This window comes from Apium graveolens, chromosome 8 (assembly GCF_009905375.1).
Source record: "Apium graveolens cultivar Ventura chromosome 8, ASM990537v1, whole genome shotgun sequence".
NCBI classification, from domain to species: Eukaryota; Viridiplantae; Streptophyta; class Magnoliopsida; order Apiales; family Apiaceae; genus Apium; species Apium graveolens.
In genome coordinates this window covers 208,826,455-208,853,206 of record NC_133654.1, presented here as the reverse complement: position 1 = coordinate 208,853,206, position 26,752 = coordinate 208,826,455, and the positions used below count along the sequence as shown (strand labels likewise).

Genomic DNA, 26,752 nt, shown 5'->3' with positions numbered 1-26,752 from the left:
TTTTTTCTTATGCCTCTCTAGTGGTTACAGCTTCAATCCCAGGAGCATTAATCTATTTCAGGTTGACCCATCTCCTCAAAGACTTATCTAGTAACCCTTGTCTCTGAACCCACTTTTTTTTTTCTTTCTAAAAATTTATGTGTTTAAGTCAAAAGTTTAGCCTCAAATTTAATATGCATAGTAATGCATTATGTAATGCATACTTATATATAGCAACTTTAAACCTGATCAATTATGGCACTAGTGTTGCTGAAGCTGTCCAGGCCAAACATTAGATTCTGAGTGTGCCTGTTGTTCATGTTAATGCAGCAAAAAATGCTAGCTAGATGGAGAGATACATTGGCATCATTGAGTTTGCAGGCAATGTTGTATGTATATATGCATTAGGTGTGTAAAATAGTAGTTATTATAGAATATAGAAGTACAATACTTTTGCATGTGGTATATATATAGGGTATTGTATGGCCTAACCTTTTTTTTTCTCGTTTCAGCTTTAACAACAATATATTTATTGATGAATGCATACGTGTCAAGTTCTCGGCAACTACTAGCGGGAAGTGGATCAAGTTTTGGGATGTAGATAGTTGGTTGTATTGGATAAATTTATTGTGATTTCTGTAGATTGTAGACTGGTTATGAATGTAGTTGAGATACATAAGTGCAAAGGTAACCACTAGTGGGCCCCATTTTTTTTGAAAATCTAAGTGCAAAGGTAACATACATAATATGATACTATAAACATATTGATATTACCTTTGACTGCTATTGTAACACAAATGTCAATATTATACCAGGGTAAACGTAATGTTACCTTAGGGGCCAAAGGTACCTCGAAAAAAGTAACTTAATTTTTATGTTACCTTCGGTCTTTTGGATGGCTATGGTAATATTTTTTGGCCTGTTGTAACATTATTTTGATGTTGCTATAGGCCATCTATGGTGTAGTGTTTATTAGCACAACGTAAGCTTCAACACAAACGTGCTAATTTTCCTGATAGAGAATTGTGTTTACATGGACAACAGGCGAGAGAAAATTTTTTAAATGACCTTTCTTTAAGTGGAAAGTCACGTACAATAATTCTTATGGACAAATGCATTTATAAAATTATGTAATATCTTAGTTCAAGATGGGGGTCTTCTACCCACTCAACGAATTTCGGTTGCAGAGCAAGTTGCAAGATTTTTGCATATTATGGGAAATGATTTAAGAAATTGTATGATGTTTCAATTGTAATAATATCCGAAGAACTTGCAAGCTTTTTGGTACTGATGAAAGGGAAATGTCACAAGCTGTAAAATTCGTAGTTTTTATTTTATTTATTATATATTAGATATTAATTTACATAGATAATATTTTTTTAAAATATTTTGAAAATTTTTTGTGCAAGTTAATTGATTTGTGATAAGATTTATTATTTGTGAAAAGAAGTCTAAGAATATTTTAGAAAATCAAAATTATTTTAAACTAGATATATGTATGTATCAATTATTTCTAGTAATTACTTGGAGTGGTCGGAGAAGCTTTAGCACCAGATTTTAAAACTACCTTATTAATTAGAACTAGGGTCTTATGTACATATATAAGAACCACTCCACATCGTAAATTAGTCGTACAGAAACTCGTCGGCTAACGGTTAAGAGCAACTCCAATGCTCCTGGACCGGTTTTTAGTTTTCTGACCCCACTTGCTTGCCACGCATATAAGAATCTGTCCGGGTAAAGAGTTGGCCAAGTCACTCCAACCCTTTTGGTTTAATTTATTTATTTTAATTTTGACTTTTTCATATATGGGCTCCAATTATATTACAGTTAATCTATATTTACATGGTGATGTAGAGGTAGAGTAATTTTTGATGTGCATGCCTGGCAGTTGGGCAATGGCCACCAAAGAGGCCACATGACAGTTTTTAGTACTTACTCCAGTGTTGCTGCCGAACTTAAACATAACCATGTCCATATTTATCTGCCTGAGGTGGGAAACGTGCAACATTTTTGTTGCCATTGCAGTTAATCTAAATTCTCTTTGCTGGTTATTCTTTTAGTTCGTACCAAGCATGCAAGTATGTGTCAGATTGATAATTAGATGTTTTAATTCGAGATAAAACCATATAATGCACAGGGCCAGCCCAGGGGAAGGTCTAGGAGGGCGATCGCACTGGGCCCATACCTTTAAAGGGCCCAAAATTCACAAATTAATACTAGTATATATACATATATTTTGTATACAAATATATAATTATTAAAAATGTGTTCTTGTTCTCAGTCTAGTCATAAGTTTTAGTATGTGTTATTTTAAAATTTTATAAAATTGAGTTTTTTTACTTTTACAGCTTGGGTTTAAGATTTATAAATAGTATGACCATGTTTGGCAACTAGCTACCAGTTGTTAGTTGTTGCAATTTGAAATAGCTATTTTGACTAGCCGATTGAGTTAGCTATTTTGACTAACTGGTTGAATTAAGCTATTTTGAATAAAACTGTCTGATAATAAATATTTCAATTATTTTTTTGTACTTGAAAAATTCCCTCCTAATAGATTTTTCAAAATTAGCTTTTTGAATCCAAAAACTATTTCAAAAAGATAACTACCAAATACAAATATTAGAGATTTATTTTAGTCAAACCTCTAGTTTAATTCAAAAAGCAATTTTTGTGCCAAAAAATAAACTTTCAAACACGACCATAACTTTTTTTTGAATTTTTCAAATATAAGTAAGATGGCCTATTTTTTGCTTTTCTACTTTACTAAATATTTTTTAGACTAACATTGATATAATATCATATTTATTTATAATTATATTAACCATTATTTTATTAGGAAAATTTTCTATGTAAACCATTTAAACCTTATACCATTTCAGACCGTTGCAGTATATAACGCATTACAAATATACTTCATGACTTATAATATCGCATAATATTATACTGAATACTACAAGTGTTATAAGTTTTAAGATTAAGTGGTTTATATTTTATACAACTCTATCATATTTAATTATATAAAGGGGGGAAATTTAGGGCACATTTTTCTGGTTTCGCCCCGGGCCCTTACAAGTTAATGCATGTTAAATATTGATTTCTTTGACTTCTTAAATAATTGTGTTTAGATTAGTTACCTTATATACATAGGCCCCGAAATCATTTTTATTGATTGCAACCTGCGTACTCTATATAAACTTACAAGGCTAGCCGGTTTTGGGGCCAAGTACGTGATTTACTTTTAGCTTGTAACCTAAACTCGTGGTCAATATTCTAAGTATATTTAACCAAGTTTTCTTATTAAAATTTATTCATTAGTCTAGGTCAACGTGCATGTAAAGGTTTGATTACTATATATTAGTCATGTGAATTAGATTTAGAGCTGCAAACAATTAGAACCGAGCCGAGTTCTGTCCAAGCCGAGTCAAGCATAATTTTTTTTAAAACGAGTATAAAACTGTTTGATAATAGATCTTTCAATTAACTTTTTGTACTTAAAAAATGCCTTCCTAATAGATTTTTCAAAATTAGCTTTTTGAATCCAAAAATTATTTCAAAAAGCTAATTACTAAATACTAATATTAGAGATTTCTTTTATTCAAACCTCTAGTTTAATTCAAAAAGCAATTTTTGTGCCAAAAAATTACTTTCAAACACGAAAATAGTTTTTTTTTTAATTTTTCAATTATAAGTAAGATGGCATATTTTTTGCTTTTCTACTTTACTAAATATTTTTTAGACTAACATTGATATAATATCATATTTATTAATAATTATATTTACCATTATTGTATTAGGCAAATTTTCTATGTAGACCATTTAGAACTTATACCATTTTAGACCATTGCAGTATATAACGCATTACAAATATACTTCCTGACTTATAATATCGCATAATATTATACTGACTACTACAAGTGTTATAAGTTTAAAGATTAAGTGGTTTACAATTTATACAACTCTATCATATATTATTATACAGGGGGGAATTTAGGGCACATTTTTCTGGTTTCGCCCCGGCCCCTTACAAGTTAATGCATGTTAAATATTGATTTCTTTGACTTCTTAAATAATTGTGTTTAGATTAGTTACATTATATAAATATGCCCCGAAATCATTTTTTATTGATTGCAACCTGCGTACTCTATATAAACTTGCAAGGCTAGCCAGTTTTGGGGCCAAGTACGTGATTTACTTTTAGTTTGTAAACTAAACTCGTGGTCAATATTCTAAGTATATTTAACCAAGTTTTCTTATTAAAATTCATTCATTAGTCTAGGTCAACGTGCATGTAAAGGTTTGATTACTATATATTAGTCATGTGAATTAGATTTAGAGCTGCAAACTAATAGAACCGAGCCGAGTTCTGTCCAAGCCGAGTCGAGCATAATTTTTTTTAAAACGAGTATAAAACTGTTTGATACTAGATATTTCAATTAACTTTTTGTACTTAAAAAATGCCTTCCTAATAGATTTTTCAAAATTAGCTTTTTGAATCCAAAATATATTTCAAAAAGCTAACTACCAAATACTAATATTAGAGATTTCTTTTATTCAAACGTCTAGTTTAATTCAAAAAGCGATTTTTGTGCCAAAAAATTACTTTCAAACACGACAATAGCTTTTTTTTTAATTTTTCAATTATAAGTAAGATGGCCTATTTTTTGCTTTTCTACTTTACTAAATTTTTTTTTTTAAGACTAACATTGATATAATATCATATTTATTAATAATTATATTTACCATTATTGTATTAGGCAAATTTTCTATGTAGACCATTTAGAACTTATACCATTTTAGACCATTGCAGTATATAACGCATTACAAATATACTTCCTGACTTATAACATCGCATAATATTATACTGACTACTACAAGTTTTATAAGTTTAAAGATTAAGTGGTTTACAATTTATACAACTCTATCATATATTATTACATGGGGGGGGGGGAATTTAGGGCACATTTTTCTGGTTTCGCCCCGGCCCCTTACAAGTTAATGCATGTTAAATATTGATTTTTTTGACTTCTTAAATAATTGTGTTTAGATTAGTTACATTATATACAGATGCCCCGAAATCATTTTTTATTGATTGCAACCTGTGTACTCTATATAAACTTGCAAGGCTAGCCAACTCTGGCTCCAACTACGTGATTTACTTTTAGTTTGTATACTAAACTCGTGGTTAATATTCTAAGTATATTTAACCAAGTTTTCTTATTATAATTTGTTCATTAGTCCAGTTCAACGTGCATGTAAAGGTTAGATTACTATATATTAGTCATGTGAATTAGATTTAGAGCTGCAAACGAATAAAACCGAGCCGAGTTATGTCTAAGCCGAATCAAGCATAATTTTTTTTTAAAACGAGTATAAAATTGTTTGATAATAGATATTTCAATTAACTTTTTGTACTTGAAAAATTCCCTTCTGATAGATTTTTCAAAATTAGCTTTTTGAATCCAAAAACTATTTCAAAAAGCTAACAGCAAATACTAATATTAGAGATTTCTTTTAGTCAACCCTCTAGTTTAATTCAAAAAGCAATTTTTGTGCCAAAAAATTAACTTTCAAACACGACAATAGCTTTTTTTGAATTTTTTAATTATAAGTGAGATGGCCTATTTTTTGCTTTTCTACTTTACTAAATATTTTTTAGACTAACATTGATTAATATCATATTTATTAATAATTATATTTACCATTATTTTATTAGGCAAATTTTCTATGTAGACCATTTAAACCTTAAACCATTTTAGACCATTGCAGTATATAACGCATTACAAATATACTTCCTGACTTATAATATCGCATAATATTATACTGACTACTACAAGTATTATAAGTTTTAAGATTAAGTGGTTTACATTTTATACAACTTTATCATATTTTATTATATAAAGGGGGAAATTTAGGGCACATTTTTCTGGTTTCGCCCCGGCCCCTTACAAGTTAATGCATGTTAAATATTGATTTCTTTGACTTCTTAAATAATTGTGTTTAGATTAGTTACCTTATATACATATGCCCCAAAATTATTTTTATTGATTGCAACCTGTGTACTCTTTATAAACTTGCAAGGCTAGCCGGTTTTGGGGCCAAGTACGTGATTTACTTTTAGCTTGTATACTAAACTCGTGGTTAATATTCTAAGTATATTTAACCAAGTTTTTTATTAAAATTTGTTCATTAGTCTAGGTCAACGTGCATGTAAAGGTTTGATTACTATATATTAGTCATGTGAATTAGATTTAGAGCTCCAAACGAATAGTATCGAGCCGAGTTCTGTTCAGGCCGAGTCGAGCATAATTTTTTTTAAAAACGAGTATAAAACTCTTTGATAAAAGATATTTTAATTAACTTTTTGTACTTGAAAAATGCCCTCCTAATAGATTTTTCAAAATTAGCTTTTTGAATCCAAAAACTATTTCAAAAAGCTAACTACCAAATACTAATATTAGAGATTTCTTTTAGTCAAACCTCTAGTTTAATTCAAAAAGCAATATTTGTGCCAAAAAATTAACTTTCAAACAAGACCATAGCTTTTTTTGAATTTTTCAAATACAAGTAAGATGGCCTATTTTTTGCTTTTCTACTTTACAAAATATTTTTTAGACTAATATTGTTATAATATCATATTTATTAATAATTATATTTACCATTATTTTATTAGGAAAATTTTCTATGTATACCATTTAAACCTTATACCATTTTAGACCATTGTAGTATATAACGCATTACAAATATACTTCCTGACATATATGTTAGATATATTTGAGATGTCATGTCTAATATATTTCATGTTTAGTTTTCGGATCTTAACAAACAGGAAATATCAGTACTTACTGGAATCAGTACTTACCGGAAGTAAGAACTTAAGGATATCAGAACTTAGATTATCAGAAGATAAATATCAGAAGATGGAATCAGAACTTAAGTACGAGAGGACTAACAATTAAGGAAGGAAGCTGATTTACAGGAAAGAAGATCGAGACTAATACAAAAGAAGATACGCGTGGAAAGAGTTAGAGGACTTAAAGAATTGTATAAGATATCTGATTGATATATTTTAGGAGACGGGATTATATTCCATATCAATTAGAATTCATCTTGTAACTATGTACTATATAAACACAGACATATATTTACACTATATGTGTTATCATTATCGAGAAGATCATACGTTATAACCTAGCAGCTCTCGTGATATTTGTTCATCACTGAGAGAGAACAGTTCCATTGTAACAGAGTTTATTATATCGAATATATCCGTTTACTATTATTTGTGTTTGAAATCGATTTGATTGTATTCTACACTGTATTCAACCCCCTTCTACAGTATTGTGTGACCTAACAATTGGTATCAGAGCTAATATGTTAAACACATACAGTAAAGATCCAAACAATCATGTCTAAAGAAGCAGAAAATCCAAGCAAGCCCACCAAAACTGAAGAAACTAAAAACACCCAAATCCACAGTCAATATGATACTATTAGGGTTCCCATACAGAGATCTTCTGAGTACCCCATATGGAAAGTGAAGATGGCAATGTTTCTGGAAGCTATAGATCCAGAATACCTTGACAAAATTAATGAAGGACCGCATAAGCCAACCAAGCTCTCTGTTGTAGTTGCAGATCAGCCAAAAAAGACCATACCAAAGGAGAAAAGTGAGTATACAGCTGAAGATATCTCATCCATTGCCAAGGATGCAAAGGTAAGGCATTTGCTGCATAGTGCCATTGATAATGTCATGTCAAACAGGGTAAATCATTACAAGACTGCAAAGGAGATATGGGATGCTTTGGACACAAGATGCCAGGGAACTGATGCAATCAAGAAGAACAGGATGACTATACTCACTCAAGAGTATGAGCACTTTGACTCAAAAGCTGATGAGTCATTAACTGACTTATATGACAGGTTTTTCAAACTCTTGAATGATCTGTCACTGGTGGACAAGGAATATGACCTTGAAGATTCAAATCTAAAATTCCTTTTAGCTCTTCCTGAAAGTTGGGATTTGAAGGCTACTACTATAAGAGACAACTATGCTCTTGATGAAACTACTCTTGATGAAATTTATGGTATGCTCAAGACTTATGAACTTAAGATGGATCAAAGAAGCAAGAGATATGGGAGAAAGTCAAGGATAGTTACTCTTAAGGCTGAGGAGGAATTCTTCAAAGTGGCTATCTCAAAGAAAGGCAAAGGAAAAGCTCTCATCACAAAGTCTGATTCAGAATCATCAAGTTCTGATGATGATGATTCAGAAACTGAAAGTTTACCTAAAATAGACGCTGATGAAGAGATGATGAAATTGTGTGCTCTTATGGTGAAGGGTATCACAAAGATAGCCTATAGGAAATTCAGAAGGGGAAAGAAGTTTTTAAAGAAAGGTGGAAGTACTGATAAGAAAGGGTTCAGAAAGTATGAAGGAAAAAGTGCAAAGTCTGACAGAGGAGACAAATCAAATGTCAAATGCTACAATTGTGGTGAAAGAGGCCACATATCTCGTGACTGCAAGAAAGTAAAGAGTGACAAAGGCAAGGCACTTGTCACAAAGAAGAAAAACTGGACAGACTCTTCAGATTCTGAAGATGAGGTGAATCATGCTTTAATGGCAAATACTGATGACAGCCCTGAAACTGCTGAATTAAAGGTACCTCAAACAACTTATGCCTTTCATACTGATGATATTACTGAGTTGAGATTATATCTTAAAACCATGTTTATTAGCTACATAGATCAAACTTTAACATGTGAAAGATTAACTTCTGAAAATCTTGCTTATAAGAAAAGGAATGATTATTTAGAAAAAGAGTTAGTTATGTTCCATCAAACTCAGAAAGAGAGAGATGATGTTTTTTATGTTAGAGATGAATTGTTAAAATTAAATAAATCTCTCAAAACTGAGTTAGAAAAAGAAAAAGAGATTATCAGGACTTGGACTAACTGAAGGGTTTTTAGCACATAAACGCAACGAAAACGTAAATTTAAATCTTAAAAGAACCGAAACCCTCCGCAGGATCCATGCGAAAAATTATATTTAATTCGTAGTTCAGTATGTTTACCTTAAGAAGCTTTACGTTAATGGAAAGATGGAGGTCTTTAATAGCGATCCAAGAACGATGAACGGAAATCCCTAGCAGCTGCTCCTCAAGTGTGAAGCACTCCACCGGTATCCACCAAGAGTACAATGTGATGGAGGAGGAAGAGGTAGAGAGAATTAGTTGCCTCCCTCTTGTTCTACTTTAGAATTAGGGTTAATTATTTGGGTTGAGGCAAATAGGGTTTATAATAGTATATTTATAGGCAAAATTTTCAGCTGAAATTTTTTCATAAAATATTATTATTATTAACCCTTTAATTGATTATTATTATTAACCAATTAACTAATAATTAAAACACCCTTTATTTATAAATATCTTTTCTAAACACTTTAGAAAAATAATTCTCTCACTTGATTTAATTTCCAAAATTAAATTTTTAATTAATAATATTAAGAATTAATTAAATATCATTTAATCAATTATTAAATCTACTAATTAATTATTTATTTCATAAATAAATAATTACCGTCCATTATTAATTAATTCCTCCACCATTAAATCATTCTCTTTTATGGTGTGACCCCGTAGGTTCAATATTAAGCCGGTAGTAGAAATAAATAATAATAAAACTATTTTATCATTATTTATATAAATTCTCTAATTCATTAAATATGATTAATTAATAAATTAATCATAATTATTCTACATCGTGAGGGATACTTCTCAGCATATCGCGACTATCCGAATAATACGAATTCACTGCTTAGAATACCAAGAACTTATTCAATGAGTAGTTACCGTACAATCAATTCCTTCTACCCTGTAATGTCACGATTAAATACAAGGCATGGAACTTGTGTCAAGCCTATCTTATTTAATCATTTTCTTTCCCATTCACAATGCTTAGTTCTATTTAATGTAAATTAGAAACTCCTTTCTAATTTCATTCACTTTGGCCAGAGATTCCTGAACTAGCATAAGTGGATCAACATTGAACATTCTCTTCCTTCACAGGAAGGGGTAGATCCTTTATTGATCATACACTATCTTCGTGTACAAATTTTTATACCCAGTAGAGCCCTTATAATTGTCCCTGGAGACTAAGAACTAAACCAAAACATAGTTCAGTGTACACAAGATGACTATGATGACCTCAAGTCTAAGGATACTTGTACAACTATCACTATGTGAACAACTGCTGACATGTGAGTGAACTCCATCAGTTGTTTAGCTGTGTGAGTCATGTTCAGTGAACTTATTCTATAATAAGCACCTACATACTAGCTATAGTGTCACCACACAAATGTCTATGAGAACATACATCCTTCATATTGAAGCAAGCATAGTATGTACCGATCTTTGCGGATTACTAATTACCAGTTAGTAATCCTACGACCAGGAAATATTTAAGTTTAGAGTTATCATCTTTTAGGTCTCATTATTATGATCTCATCATAATCCATAAAAAGCTTTACTCTAAACTATGGTATATCTTATTTAAACACTTAAATAGATAAACCCCGCAATAAAACCAAAACAAGTCTTTTATTAATATCAATGAAATCAAAACAGATTACATAAAAGTTATTCCTAAATCATCATACATGATTGGACTTAGGACACATCTATTTCAATCTCCCACTTATACTAAAGCCGATCACTCTGGTATCTAATACCCATCTTGTCTTTATGACGATCAAAGTGACTTTGAGAAAGTGGCTTTGTGAGTGGGTCTGCTACGTTGTTATGTGTGTCAACTCTCTTGACGTCTCCTCTTTAAATATAATACAAGAAATGTTACCGCGCTCCCACTAACCTTTTTGTAGACACATGGTTCATCTATGTTTTTGATAAAACCAAACTCTTTGATTATCTCATCAAAATGGATGTTCCATCTACGAGAAGCTTGCTTTAAACCATACATGGTTCGCAGCAGCTTACACACTAGGTGTTCATTTCCCTTCGAAAGAAAACCCTTTGGCTGTGTCATATACACTTCCTCTTCAAGTTTCCCATTGAGGAAGGCCGTTTTCACGTCCATTTGCCAGATCTCATAGTCATAGTAAGAAGCAATCGTAAGCAAAATCCGAATTGATTTTAACAGGGCTACAGGAAAAAAAGTTTCATCAAAGTCAATCCCTTGCCTTTGTCTGAATCCTTTTGCCACGAGCCTGGCCTTATAGGTCTCCACCTGCCAATCTGTTCCAATCTTTCTTTTGTATACCCACTTGCACCCAATAGGCTTAACACCTTCAGGCGCCTCAACCAGAGTCCATACTTGGTTGGTATACATAGATTCCATTTCGGATTTCATGGCACTATGCCATTTCTCTGAGTCAACACTACTCATAGCCTCATTATAGGTCACAGGGTCGTCATCATCAATGATTGACAACTCATTATCATTCTTAATGACAAGGACATAATACCTCTCAGGTTGGCGAGACACTCTCCCTGACCTACGAATGGGCTGTTCCACAGAAGGTTGTTTAGTCTGAACATGTGTTTCCACTTGATCCGTAGTAGTTTGTGCTTCTTGAACTTCATCAAGTTCAATTTTGCTCCCACTTTTTTCTTCAAGGATAAACTGCTTTTCAAAGAAGGTAGCATGTCTGGAGACAAACATCCGATGATCGGTGTAAAAGTAATACCCTAAAGTCTCTTTAGGATATCCCACAAAATTACATTTTACAGATCGAGATTCCAGCTTATCTGGGTCAACTTTCTTGACATAAGCTGGACATCCCCAAATCTTAACGTGTTTAAGACTCGGTTACCTTTCTTTCCATATCTCATATGGAGTTTGAGGAACAGATTTGGAAGGCACCTTATTCAGTAAATATGCTGAGGTTTCCAATGCATAACCCCACAGGAATACTGGAAGATTCGCATAGCTCATCATGGACCGAACCATGTCTAACAAAGTTCGATTTCTCCTTTCAGATACCCCATTCAACTGTGGAGTATATGGAGGAATCCACTGGGAGACTATACCATTTTCTTTGAGATAAGCTAGAAACTCTCCATTCAAGTATTCACCACCTCGATCTGATCGAAGAGTTATAATATACTATGTTTGGTTTGTTTCTCCACTTCATACTTATATTCTTTGAACTTTTCAAAGGCTTCAGACTTGTGTTTCATCAAATACACATATCTGAATCTAGATCGATCATCTATGAAAGTAATGAAGTATGAAATCCACCCATGGCTAGTGTAGACATTGGTCCACATACATCTGTGTACCAATCCTAGCAAATTTGCAGCCCTCTCTCCATGTCCACTAAATGGAGATTTGGTCATTTTACCCAATAGACAAGACTCGCATGTAGGATATGTTTTAAAATCAAAGGGGTCAAGTAACCCTTCCTTATGCAATGTCCGCAGTCTATTTTCACTAATATGGCCAAGTCCGCAGTGCCACAAGAAAGTGAGATTTTCATCATCCCTTTTTCTTTTATTAGTATGTTCAATTTGTAGTAAATCATGCTCTACGTCACATACATACAGACCATTGTTTAAAATACCACTTCCATAAAGAACGTTATCTCTAAGAATTGAACATTTATTATTCTGAATAACAAACGAAATTCCAGCCAAGTCTAACATGGAATAGAAATAATATTCCTCACAATCGAGGGAACAAAATAACAATTATTTAGAACAATAGTCTTTCCCGTAGGCATATGTAAATGAAATAATCCTACAGCTTCAGCAACAACTCTTGCTCCATTTCCCATCGGTACAATCACCTCCTCTTCTTCAAGAGTCCTACTTCTCCTTAGTCCCTATAACGAATTGCAAATATGAGAACCACATGCGGTATCTAATACCCAAGTAGAAATTTGACTTAGTGACATATTAACTTCGATCATGAACATACCTGAATCAGAAGAGGTAGTCTCATTACCCTTCTTCTTCTTCAATTTTGCAAGGTAAACCTTGCAGTTCCTCTTCCAGTGCCCCACCTTGTTACAGTGAAAGCAAACAGCTTTGCTCTTGGGGTCTTCAGCTTTTGGTGGAACCAGCTTTTTCTCACCTACTTTCTTCTTCTTGGAAGGGTTCTTCTTCCTTTTCTTAGGATTGGAACCTTCACCAATTAGAAGAACAGAACTCTTCTTAGGGGGAAAATTCGATTCCGTAGTCTTCAACATGTTGTGGAGTTCAGGCAGGCTGACATCCAGCTTATTCATGTGAAGTTCACAATAAACTGCGAGAACGAACTCGGAAGTGATTACAAGACCAAGTCTTGGCTCAACTCCCCATCCATGGCAAAACCAAGTTGTCCAAGACGTTCAATCAAATTGATCATCTTAAGTACATGGTCATTCACAGATGATCCCTCAGACATCCTACAACCGAACAGTTCCTTCGATATCTCATATCGAGCTGTCCTCCCTGCCACATCATACAACTGTTGTAGATGCATGAGGATAGTGTGAGCATCCATATGCTCATGTTGCTTTTGTAGCTCAATGTTCATGGAAGCTAGCATGATGCATTGAGCAACATTTGCATCATCTATCCACTTACGATACACAACATGTTCATCATTATGTGCATCGTTAGCAGGTTCAGTAGGCTTAGGTGAGTTAAGCACATATTCCAGCTTCTCAACCCTGAGAACAATTCTCAAGTTTCGAAGCCAGTCAGCAAAATTAGGACCAGTCAACTTGTGAGCATCTTGTATACTCCGGAGTGATAGTGCAGAAAACATAACGAATATAGTAAATCTGTAAGTGATGAACACATAACAACACTTAACAAATATTTCTAGTGGGAATAGAGATCCTACATTCCATCACACAACCTCGGCTGTAGCACGAAACGTCATGTGATGTTCAATAGGCAGACAACTCTTGTCAATTACATCTTATGTTATTCCCTAATAAAACTTTAGCCTCTTGAATAATTGAGTCACGGCTGTAGCACGACAAACTCAAAATTCTAAGTCAAGTCTAATCCAACATTTCGTACAATTGAATTAGTCTCCAACGGCCCACGGCTGTAGCACGTAACGACCTTTAGATTCTAATTCAATGTACACATCTATATGTAATAGACAAGTATTTCTTATTTCAAAATCAAAGCCCTCGGCTGTAGCACGAAACGACAATGATTTAAAAATAATAACCACTTTCTACCATGTTGGAAGGCTATGACCGACACAAGCCCATTGTGTCATTGGCTAATTACTACTTGATATTATTTAATTTTAGAGGGAATATATTATGTTACAATCATAATCATATTATAAAGAGATTCTTCCTTTTAAATTAAATATTTCAAATCAATAATCGATAATCAGATGATTCCCAGATCGGGGGGAGCATTGTCAAGAGGCGTCACTTAATACCCCTTTCTTACAGATAGAAATATGCTTTTGACAGAATCATCCTTTCTCTCAATATTGAAAATTCATATTTAATTATGTGTTTCATAAACACAAGAATCTCATGATTGTATTCATAATATTATTGTTAAGGCAAGAAACGATTCCTATTCTAGATTTTCTAGAGCACGCCTTATATTGATTTAAGTTCACCTAAATCTATCATCGCATGGTAAACATAGGCATATATCTCATATATAAAATTAAATAAATAAGTAAATGGAAAGTACAATAAAGTAAATGTGTTTGGTTATGGCCCCATCCTATGTGATCTTTATCAAGCTCATGATAAAGATCAAGGTCAATCTAATATAGTGATGGAAAAAAATACAACTACTTATTACATAAGTCTTCTCCTTTGTTTAGACTTCTTGTATGCCTTGTCTTCTTCTTTGTATCACCTCCATTGGATAGCCTTCTTGAGTCTTCAATTACATTACATAGATTGAAAGTAAAACTAATCTAATGAACTTACAAGAATAACTCGAGTTACATTCGAGATTTATGATTACAAAGATTGACGACATGCAAGTCGTATTTAAAACCAAAACCAAAACCATTACACTAAGGTCGAAATGCCATAACCATCCACCATGCGCATACAACACATAAAAGCATGTTAAAACACATAATTTGATCTTAACATATCATATTATCCATGATCTAATCATAAAATAAATATGACAAAAATCTGAAAAATCAGAATCAAATCAGAAAAACAAGAATCACTGTTTACGGGCAGTAAACGATGTCAAATGCCTTACAGACGAGTCGTTGGTAGCTTTAGCTATCAGTTTTGTTCAGACGCTCGTTTACCTATGGAATAGGGTATTCGTTTCCGTAAATCGGACACCAGACTCAGATTTCAGCAAATCTGCAGCAACCAATTCAGAATCCGTATCTAATATGATTCTCATAATTAGAACAAATATAAATCATATATATATCAGTATATATACAGATTACATAATCATCTTATGATTATACAACTCACATGTATATCATATATTCAAAACCATACATATATAAGCATATTATATCAACATCAAATCATGGCGAATCACGTACATGCTCATATATCGAAAACAGTTAAACACATAAATGAATTAAAAACTTTTCGCAAGTAGCTCTGATGCCATTGAAGGGTTTTTAGCACATAAACGCAACTAAAACGTAAATTTAAATCTTAAAAAAACCGAAACCCTCCGCAGGATCCATGCGAAAAATAATATTTAATTCGTAGTTCAGTATGTTTACCTTAAAAAGATTTACGTTAATGGAAAGATGGAGGTCTTTAATAGCGATCCAAAAATGATGAACATAAATCCCTAGCAGATGCTCCTCAAGTGTGAAGCACTCCACCGGTATCCACCAAGAGTACAATGTGACGGAGGAGGAAGAGGTTGAGAGAATTAGTTGCCTCCCTCTTGTTCTACTTTAGAATTAGGGTTAATTATTTAGGTTGAGGCAAATAGGGTTTATAATAGTATATTTATAGGCAAAATTTTCAGCTGAAAATTTTCCATAAAATATTATTATTATTAACCCTTTAATTGATTATTCTTATTAACCAATTAACTAATAATTAAAACACCTTTTAATCATTAATCCCTTTTTTAAACACTTTAGAAAAATAATTCTCTCACTTGATTTAATTTCCAAAATTAAATTCTTAATTAATAATATTAAGAATTAATTAAATCTCATTTAATCAATTATTAATTCTGTTAATTAATTATTTATTTCACAAATAAATAATTACCATCCATTATTAATTAATTCCTCCACCATTAAATCATTCTCTTTTATGGTGTGACCCTGTAGGTTCAATATTAAGCCGGTAGTAGAAATAAATAATAATAAAACTATTTTATCATTATTTATATAAATTCTCTAATTCATTAAATATGATTAATTAATAAATTAATCATAAATATTCTACATCGTGAGGGATACTTCTCAGCATATCGTGACTATCCGGATAATACGAATTCAGTGCTTAGAATACCAATAATCTATTCAGTGAGTAGTTACCGTACAATCAATTCCTTCTACCCTGCAATGTCATGATTAAATACAAGGCATGGAACTTGTGTCAAGCCTATCTTATTTAATCATTTGCTTTCCCATTCACTATGCTTAGTTCTTTTTAATGTAAATTAGAAACTCCTTTCTAATTTCATTCACTCTGGCCAGAGATTCCTGAACTAACATAAGTGGATCAACATTGAACATTCTCTTCCTTCACTGGAAGGGGTAGATCCTTTATTGATCATACACTATCTTCGTGTACAAATTCCTATACCCAGTAGAGCCCTTATAATTGTCCCTGGAGACTAAGAACTAAACCAAAGCATAGTTTAGTGTACACAAGATGACTATGATGTCCTCAAGTCTAAGGATACTTGTACAACAATCACAATATGAACAACTGCTGACACGTGAGTGAACTCCATCAGTTGTTCAGCTGTGTGAGTCATGTTCAGTGAACTTATTCTATAATAAGCACCTACATACTAGCTATAGTGTCACCACACAAATGTCTATGAGAACAGACATCCTTCATAATGAAGCAAGCATAGTATGTATCGATCTTTGCAGATTACTAATTACCGGTTAGTAATCATACAACCAGGAAATATTTATGTTTAGAGTTATCATCTTTTAGGTCTCATTATTATGATCTCATCATAATCCATAAAAAGCTTTACTCTAAACTATGGTATATCTTATTTAAACACTTAAATAGATAAAGCCTGCAATAAAACCAAAACAAGTCTTTTATTAATATCAATAAAATCAAAACAGATTACATAAAAGTTATTCCTAAATCATCATACATGATTGGACTTAGGATACATCTCTTTCATTAACTCTGGCAGAACAACTCAGAATTTATTAAGTAGTGGAAACTGGAAAGAGGGCTTAGGTTATAGAGATGATAAAAGTGAAAAAGGAACTGAACAAATTGAGCCAATTGTTGTTAAAAAAACTGTTAAGCCAAAGGTAAATCCTGTTAAGTTTGTAGCTAAAACTGTAAAGTCTGATTCTGAAAAGATGAAAGAGTCTGTGATAGAAGTTAAGGAGAAGTCAACTTCTGACAAATTAGAACAGGATAAAACAGGTGAAGTCAACATAGGCTTAATGATAAAGAAGCAGCTTAAACATAAGATGAAAGAAATAAGGAATGTCAACAAGGTTAAAGTAGCTAGGAAAAATAGAAATGGAAAGGAAGGTGTGAATAAAAGCAATAATTATATGTCTATTCCTAATGCTCCTAGAAAGAAATGTTATAACTGTGGACACTCTATCCATCTTGCTTCTTTTTGCAGAAAGAATAAGAATATAAACTCTTTACCTCCTAAGTCATGAGTTAAGAGTCAGTCTGTTAGGTTTAAGCCACAAAATCCTTGTATTCATTGTGGAAGTTTATGGCATTCCATTTATACTTGTAAGGAATATCATAGTTTATACTATGATTATTATCAAATAAAACCTTCTTTGAAGAAAGTTGCTTTAATTCCTTCTAGTGTAAAGTCTGATATAAGTTCTGATAAACAGCATGTTAGCATAAACTTTGATATTAAATCCGCTGCTAATGCTAACAAACTTAAAAAGGCCAAAGGATCCAAGCAAGTCTGGGTCCTTAAAACTAACCATTAGTGGTCTTTGTCATTGCAGGGCAACATGAAAAACATCCTAGTACTGGATAGTGGATGTTCAGGACATATGACTGGAAATAAAGCCCTGCTCTCAGAATTTGTAGAGAAAGCTGCACTATAAGAAAAAGGTGAATAGACATCATATGTTAGACATCGGTCGAATGTGCCACCGATGTCTAAAAAGTTATAGACATCATCCCGCGAAAATGCGATGTCTATGTTGTTAATAGACATCGCTTTATTTAGAACCAATGTCTATATTTTGAAAAAAAATGAACACGGAAAAACCCCCTATCTTCCCCCCTAGCCAATTTTTCCCCCTTAACGAATTCACTCTCCCTCTCTTTAGACAAATTAATTAAAAAAAATCTAAACTAAAAACTAAAAATGCCCTCTCTCTCTCAAACTTTCTCTCCCTCGTCAATATCTCTCAACCTCTCTCTCCCTCTCCCGTCACCGGTTCTCTCCCACCCAAACTCTCTCTCCCTCTCTCTCACTCACCATCTCTCTCACCATCTCTCTCTCTCGTCCGTCTCAACCTCTCTCTAAAACACACAAACTCTCTCTCTCTCTCTCTCTCTCCCTCTCTCTCTCTCTCTCTCTCTCTCTCTCTCGCTCTCAAACTCTCACCGGAGTCTCGCCATTATTTTTTCGTGGTCTCGGTCGTACTCTCTCCGACCTCTCGCAGCTACTGCAATCTACTCAACCAAAGCAACTGCGCTCACTCTTTGTACTCTCATATTTGCACTCAAATTAGGTTTATTTCTCCTCCTTTTTCTTTTTATAAACTTGAATTACCCTGCATGTTAACCATTAATTTAGAATTTTGAAAACCCTGGATTTGAAAATTGTGTGTTTTTTAAATTGAAACCCTAGATTTGAAAATTGGGGGTTTTTAAAATTGAAACCCTATTTTATACTAGGTGGATATTTCTCTGTAATTATCTTGTTGCAAGTAAATTTTAGTTTTGATTTTACATTTGTTTAATTTTAATTGTGCTTAATTGTATCTCTTTGTTTTGACATCTGTAATTACTTATATGATAATTGTGTTTTAATTGTATCTCTCTGTTTTTCAGTGTTGTTCTGTTAGCAATGAATTAGGATAGTGGTACAAAAACATTGATAACAATTTTGTCAATTGTTACCCTATTTTATGTTTGATATTTATGTTTTACTTGTTTTATTTTAAAATTAGATAGTGGTACAAAAAAAGAGTAGGAATATAATAAATAATATTAATCATATAAGTTATAAGACTGAAGTTTTAGTGATATACCAGGTGGTTTTATATGGACAAGTCTTGGATAGAAGCCGATAGGGATTCTTTGTAATATGAGATTGGTGTTGAAAATTTCTTGATATTTGCCGAGGAAAATGCTAAAAACCCAAAAAAAATACCGTGCCCTTATGCACGCTGCGTTAACTTCAAAAAATTTACTATCAAGATAATCAGGGGTCATCTTTATGAACCTGGTTTTAGTTTAGGATATTTGGATTGGATTTGGTATGGAAAAGGGGTTGCTAGTAGTACTAAGTCATCAGTTGGTAGTACTTGTCCTGCTCAAAAGCCCACACCCCCTTCAGAAACATATAATGTATGTCAAGCAACATATAATGATGATGAAGATTGGGATAATGAATCTGATGACTTTAAGAGGTATGTTGCTGATGCGGAACAACCTCTTTTTGAGGGAAACGAGTGCACTAAACTAGAGTCGGTCCTCAAATTACATAATTGGAAGGCTAGGTTTGGAGTTAGTGATAAAGCCTTTACCGATCTTCTTGAATCTGTTGGCTCTTTCCTTCCTAAAGAACATGTGCTTTCGGGTAGTATGTATGAAGCTAAGAAAACCTTAACTAATTTAGGACTTGAGTATGTCAAAATCCACGCTTGTCCAAATGACTGCGTGTTATACAGGGGACCAGCTGCCGAGTCTTTATCTGAGTGTCCCAAATGCCATCTTTCTCGCTGAATATTGGGAAAGATGGTAAAGTTAGGGTTAATGTTCCAGCCAAAGTGATGTGGTATTTTCCGATAATCCCTAGATTTAAACGACTGTTTAAATCTGCAGCTACTGCTAAATTAATGAGTTGGCATGCGGAGAATCGATCTAAAGATGGAAAGATGCGTCATCCATCTGATTCTCCTGCTTGGCGAAATGTAGATTGTAGGTAGCCCGAGTTCGGTAGCGAGGCTAGAAATATACGCTTATGATTAGCGGCCGATGGTATAAATCCACACAACAATGGATTAAACAATTGGTATAGCTGTTGGCTGGTCATGTTAGTAATGTATAATCTTCCTCCATGGTTATGCATGAAGAGGAAGTTTATGATGTTATCGACATTGATTTCTGGACCGTATGAGCCTGGAAATAACATTGACATATAACTACAACCAATGATCGATGATTTAAAAAAAATGTGGGAGGAAGGGGAACCGAATGTGTATGATGCACATAGCAAATATGTCTTCACTTTAAAGGCAGTTCTGATGTGGACAATAAACGACTTTCCGGGATACGGAAATCTGTCAGGATGTATAAATAAGGGGTATAAGGCTTGTCCAGTATGTGGTGATAATACTGTCGCTAGATATTTAAGTTATAGTAGGAAAATGTGTTATCCAGACCATCATCGGTATTTAGATGAGCATCATCCTTACAGGAGGCAGCAGATAACATTTGATGGACAACATGAACTTGGTTACGCACCTGAGCCACTTAGCGGAGAAGAAGTGTTAATGCAACAACGGCAATTTGAATTTATCTTTGGGAAGGGGGAAGGCGAAAAAGGTAGAGTATGCATGGAAAAAGAAATCAATTTTCTTTGAATTGGAATATTGGAAATTTCACCACGTGCGTCATTGTTTAGATGTTATGCCCATCAAGAAGAATGTGTGCGATAATATAATTGGGACACTACTTAATATGAAATACAAGACTAAGGACAATGTTGCCTCTCGTCTTGATATGATTGATATGGGTGTAAGGACTGATTTAGCTCCTGAAATAGGTGAAAAGAGGACATACTTACCTCCTTCCCCTTTTACTTTGTCTAAAAAAGAAAAAAAACTATGTTGACAGCATTGTCCAATATGAAACTTCCATATGGACATGCATCAAATATCAGAAATTGTGTATCAGTGATTGATATGAAGTTGTATGGGCTGAAGTCGCACGACTGCCATATTCTACTCTAGCCGTTAGTACCGGTTTGTATTCGTTCCGTGCTTCCAAAAAATGTGAGGGTAAGTATAATAAGATTGTGCTTTTTTTTCAACTCCTTGTGCAACAAAGTCGTAGATGTGTCAAAATTGAGTAAACTCCAAGCAGATTTGATTTTGACCTTATGCGAGTTGGAAAAAATATTCCCTCCATCATTTTTCGATGTTATGGTACATCTCACAGTCCATTTAGTAAGGGAATTGCGGTTATGCAGACCAGTTTTTTATAGATGGATGTTTCCATTTGAAAGATTTAATAAAATATTAAAGAGCTATGTCCGAAACCGATTTTATCCGGAAGGTTGTATAGATGAAGGCTATCTGAAGGAAGAATCAGCTGAGTTTTGCACGGGGTTCTTTAGCGAGAGTAGTAGAACTGCAGGTCTTCAGAAAGATGATGACAAGTTTTCCGGTCCAGTAGGTCGTGTGACAATGAAGTCTGTTGCCGAAAAAGAACGAGATGAGGCACATCTCACGGTCCTTCTTAATAATCCTAAAGTGGAACCATACGTTCGATAAGTAAAATATTTATATGTGTATTAGTTATTTTTAGTAGGCAGCTCATTCTATGTACTTGCAATATTTTCAGATTGCATAAGGATCACTTGGAAAGAATTTACCAAGGAAAAAAGAAGAGTGTACAGTGGCTTTTAGGAGAGCACAATCGATAATTTCCCGATTGGCTTCAACAAAAAGTTAGTTTATATTCTTTTTTATTTTATTACAAATTTATGCAAGTCGTGCATTTAATTGAAATTAACTTTTATGCATCCTTACTTTACTTGTAGGTAAGTATAAAAATGAGGGAAAATTCTGAAGCCGTGTCTGAAACAATTAGATGGTTGGCTGGAAAGCCTTCATTTTCAGTGCTGACGTACGAAGGCTATATTATTGACGGGGTCCGTTACCATACGAAGGAGCGAGATAATGCTAGGGTAGTTCAAAATAGTGGTGTTTCATTAGTTGCTAGGACAGTCCAAGTGTCTAGTGCTAAGGATGTAAATCCCGTAGAGTGTGAGTTAACATTCTATGGGATTGTACAAGAAATTTGGGAGTTAGATTACCACGCATTCAAGGCCCCTTTATTTTTGTGTACATGGGCAGCCACTGATAGAGGAGTCAATTCTGATGATCTTGGTTTTACGCTCGTGAACTTCAATCGACCAGGCCACAAACAGGACAAATTTGCCTCTGTGGACCAAGTCAGCCAAGTCTTTTATGTCGAGGTTCCATATGATGTGAATTGGTCAGTTGTGTTATCGTCAAAAACTCGAGATTATCATGATGTGTACAATAAAGATGTGGAAGAAGAGACCTCCTGGAATCTTCCTCCATTCTGTTATGATATCCCTATGTGTGATCCTACTACTTGTGATGATGATGCAAGTGTTAGCAATAAAAGACAAAATATAGAGGATATTTGGGTGAAAATGTCATAGAATTATATTTATTATGACTTGTACTTGTTTAATTAGTTGTATTAAAATTTAATTTCAATGAACTCTCTTTTTTGGCTCCCTGATTACACTTTGTAGTTATAATTATTGTATTATGTGATAGAATTACGTGTATTTGCACCTTTTTGGCTCCCTGATTATAATGACTTGTACTTGCACTTTGTTTCATTATAATGTTTTGATTTTGCTTTAAGTTTAATGTTATAATTATTTTTCTTTTTCATAATAATTAGCCTTAAATTTTAGGTATTTTTCATAATAATTAGCCTTGAAGTTATGTTAGAGATCTAGGTATTTTTCATAATAATTAGCCTTAAATTTTGCATAATATTGTGGAATTATAGCATAACTGTGTACTTGTTTTAATTTTGATAGCTTGTCCATATTGAAGGAAGACAAGATAAATGGCACCGAAAAAGCAAAAGAAATCAGCAAAGACAGGCTCAGAAAATAAAACAGAAAATGCATCAGAACCCGAGGTTAGAGCATCTGGTACTTGTGATAATCATGAACCCGAGGCATCAGAAGCTCAATTGAAGGAGTCTGAGCAACCCACAGTTACCTCAACTGGTGCAGTGATAAGAAGTTCTGGAGGTACTCGAGGGGTATGCGCAATGCACAAAGTAATTGTGAAGAAAGCGCGTGGGAAAAAAATTTAAAGTCACATGTGATCACTAGGGAATTCCTAACGGGGAAACCGATGTCTATTAGCTTTTTTCTTGTAGTGCTGGCCTAGGAGTTTCTTATGGAGATGGCAACATGAGAAAAACTATGGGATATGGCAATATTAATCTTCGGAATGTTATCATTGAAACAGTAGCTCTTGTCTCAAGACTTAAACACAATCTGCTGAGTATGAGTCAAATCTGTGACAGAGGTTATCATGTGGATTTCTTTGAAGAACACTGTGAAGTTGTAAGAAATTCTACATGCAAAGTGGTTCTGAAAGGTTACAGGCATGGTAACATTTATGAAGCCAGACTTTCAACAAATTCTGATGGTTCTGCAATCTGTCTGTTGAGTAGAGCATCAATTGAAGAAAGCTGGAATTGACACAAAAGACTCTCTTATTTAAATTTCAACAACATAAATGAGCTTGTAAAGAAAGATCTTGTGAGAGGATTGAGAAAATCAGTATTTGCTCCTGATGGCCTTTGTGATTCATGTCAAAAGGCAAAACAAAGAAAATCTTCTTTCAAGAGCAAAACTGAGTCATCAATTCTTGAGCCTTATCATCTACTGCATGTTGATCTATTTGATCCAGTCAATGTCATGTCTATTGCAAAGAAGAAATATGCTATGGTTATAGTGGATGAGTTCACAAGGTACACTTGGGTGTACTTCTTGCACAAGAAGAATGAAACTGCATCTACTCTAACTGATCATGTCAGACAGCTGGATAAGTTGGTCAAAGATTCTGTTAAAATTATAAGAAGTGATAATGGCACTGAGTTCAAGAATTCAATCATGGAAGAGTTCTACAAAGAGCATGGAATCAAACAGAAATTTTCTGCACCTGGAACTCCACAGCAAAATGGAATTGTAGAAAGAAAAAACAAGACTCTCATTGAAGCTGCACGAACTATGCTTGATGAAGCAAAGCTGCCAACCTACTTTTGGGCTGAAGCTGTACAGACTGCTTGTTTTACACAGAATGCAACACTCATAAACAAGCATGGAAAAACACCATATGAGATGGTGAAGAAAAAAAGCCAAATCTGAAATACTTTCATGTATTTGGATGTAAGTGTTTTGTTCTTAAGACTCATCCTGAACAGCTGTCAAAATTGGATCTAAAAGCTGATGAAGGAATTTTTGTTGGATATCCACTTTCCACAAAAGCCTTCAAGTCTACAATTTAAGAACAAGGATTGTCATGGAATCTATCAATGTATCTTTTGATGATAAGAAGATTACTGGACTTGAAGATTTCAATGATCACGACCAGCTGAGATTTGAAAATAAAGACTTAAATTCTGATTCTGTAAATTCTGATGACTTAAACTCTGATCCTGTAAGTACTGATGTTATTGAATCTGTGGTAACAACTCCAAAGGAAAATGCACCTGTCCAGGGGGAGCAAGCTGGAAATCCTACCACATCTCAAGACTCTCAAGAAGCAGCAGAACCTATCACTAGCTCTTCAAGTTCTAATTCATCTAGCTCTGATGAGCCAAATTCTGATAATTCTGGAAGCTCTAATACTTCAAATCCTGAAGGATCCAAGTCAAATTCTGAATTTTCAGAGAGCATAACTACATGGGGAGCATCAGAAAATGCTGATGGAGACAACATGGATCATGGGGGAGGATCCATTTCTAGAAGTCAACTTCAATCTGCAAGGAAGTGGACCAAATCACATACACCTGACTTAATTATTGGAGATCCTGAAGCAGGTGTCAGAACTAGAACTGCAACATCAAATGAATGTCTTTATCACTCTTTTCTATCTCAGACTGAACCAAAGAAAGTGGAAGAAGCTCTTCAAGATGCTGATTGGGTGCAAGCAATGCAGGTAGAGTTAAATGAATTTGAAAGAAATAAAGTCTGGACCCTAGTGCCAAGACCAAAGAACAGATCAGTTGTTGGCACAAAATGGGTGTTCAGAAACAAAACTGACAGTGATGGCATAATTACAAGGAATAAAGCAAGGCTGGTTGCTAAAGGCTACTCTCAATAGGAAGGTATTGATTATGATGAAACATTTGCACCAGTTGCTAGATTAGAAGCTATATGGATCTTTTTGGCTTATGTTGCTCACAAAAAGTTTAAAGTCTTTCAAATAGATGTGAAAAGTGCTTTTCTTAATGGAAAATTGGAAGAAAAGGTCTATGTTGAACAACCTCCAGGTTTTGTAGATTCAAAATTTCCAAATCATGTCTACAGGCTTGATAAATCACTTTATGGCCTTAAGCAAGCTCCTAGAGCATGGTATGAGACTTTAGCTCAATTTCTTCTGGAAAGTGGATTTCACAGAGGTACAATGGATAAAAAACTGTTCTATCTCAACCATGGAAAGGACTTACTTTTGGTAAAAATATATCTTGATGATATCATATTTGGTTCTACAAATGCCAAACTCTGTGAGAAGTTTGCAAAGCTAATGCAGTCAAGATATCAAATGAGTATGATGGGAGAACTCAGCTATTTTCTGGGACTTCAAGTCAAGCAAAATGAAGAAGGTACTTTTATCTGTCAATCCAAGTATACCAGAAATTTATTGAAGAAGTTTAGAATGCAAGATAGTTCAACAGCATCCACTCCCATGGCCACTGCAACCAAGTTAGATAAAGATACTAGTTCATCAGTAGATATGACTAACTATAGAGGTATGATTGGCTCTTTACTCTATTTAACTGCAAGTATACCTGATATCATATATGCTACCAGTCTTTGTGCAAGATTTTAGGCTGATCCAAGAGAACTTCAGTTAATAGCTGTGAAAAGAATTTTCTAGTACATTCAGGGTACAGCTGATCTGGGATTGTGGTATCCTAGAGAATCATATTTTTAGCTAATAGGTTACTCAGATGCAGATTTTGCAGGATGCATAATAGACAGGAAAAGCACTAATGGAAGCTGCCAATTTCTTGGAGGAAGATTGGTTTCTTGGTTTAGCAAGAAACAAAAGTCAATTTCCACATCAACTGCAGAAGCAGAATATAAATTAAATTAAAATAATATGCAACATAATCATTTGTATCATTTACAAATAATTGTGACACTTTTAGTATTAATGATAATATTTAAAATCTCTATTCTAAGTGATCAATGCTCATTTTTAAAATTACTAATATTGGAAGTTGAAGTATTTTCTAAGTCATGTGTATAAAACTCTCAATATTTTATATGTTTAGGAAGTATTTCTAAAATTATTAATTATCTAGAAAATAATTACCATGTGTATAATTCTTATATTTTATTGATAATTATTCAAGGATAATAATGAATAGTTTAGTGCTAATATCTAACTAATAGAT

General features: G+C 33.6%; 1 protein-coding gene across 1 annotated transcript; it reads left to right on the top strand.

Moving 5' to 3' along the window:
- The first annotated feature begins 20,511 nt into the window (after nt 1-20,511).
- LOC141680291 (uncharacterized) lies at nt 20,512-22,754 on the top strand. Its single transcript, XM_074486557.1, has 5 exons — nt 20,512-20,884; nt 20,964-21,104; nt 21,265-21,339; nt 21,500-21,792; nt 22,104-22,754. The coding sequence occupies exons 1-5, from the start codon at nt 20,512-20,514 to the stop codon at nt 22,752-22,754; spliced, it is 1,533 nt and encodes a 510-aa protein (XP_074342658.1).
- Nucleotides 22,755-26,752: the final 3,998 nt, after the last annotated feature.

Excerpts from the sequence above, each read along its gene's own strand:
- LOC141680291 (XM_074486557.1), top strand. The coding sequence starts at position 20,512 with ATGTGGGAGGAAGGGGAACCGAATGTGTATGATGCACATAGCAAATAT. Across the intron at positions 20,885-20,963 it reads GAAGGGGGAAGGCGAAAAAG|ATGTTATGCCCATCAAGAAG; the intron begins GTAGAGTATGCA and ends GTCATTGTTTAG. Across the intron at positions 21,793-22,103 it reads GAGATGAGGCACATCTCACG|GTAAGTATAAAAATGAGGGA; the intron begins GTCCTTCTTAAT and ends CTTTACTTGTAG.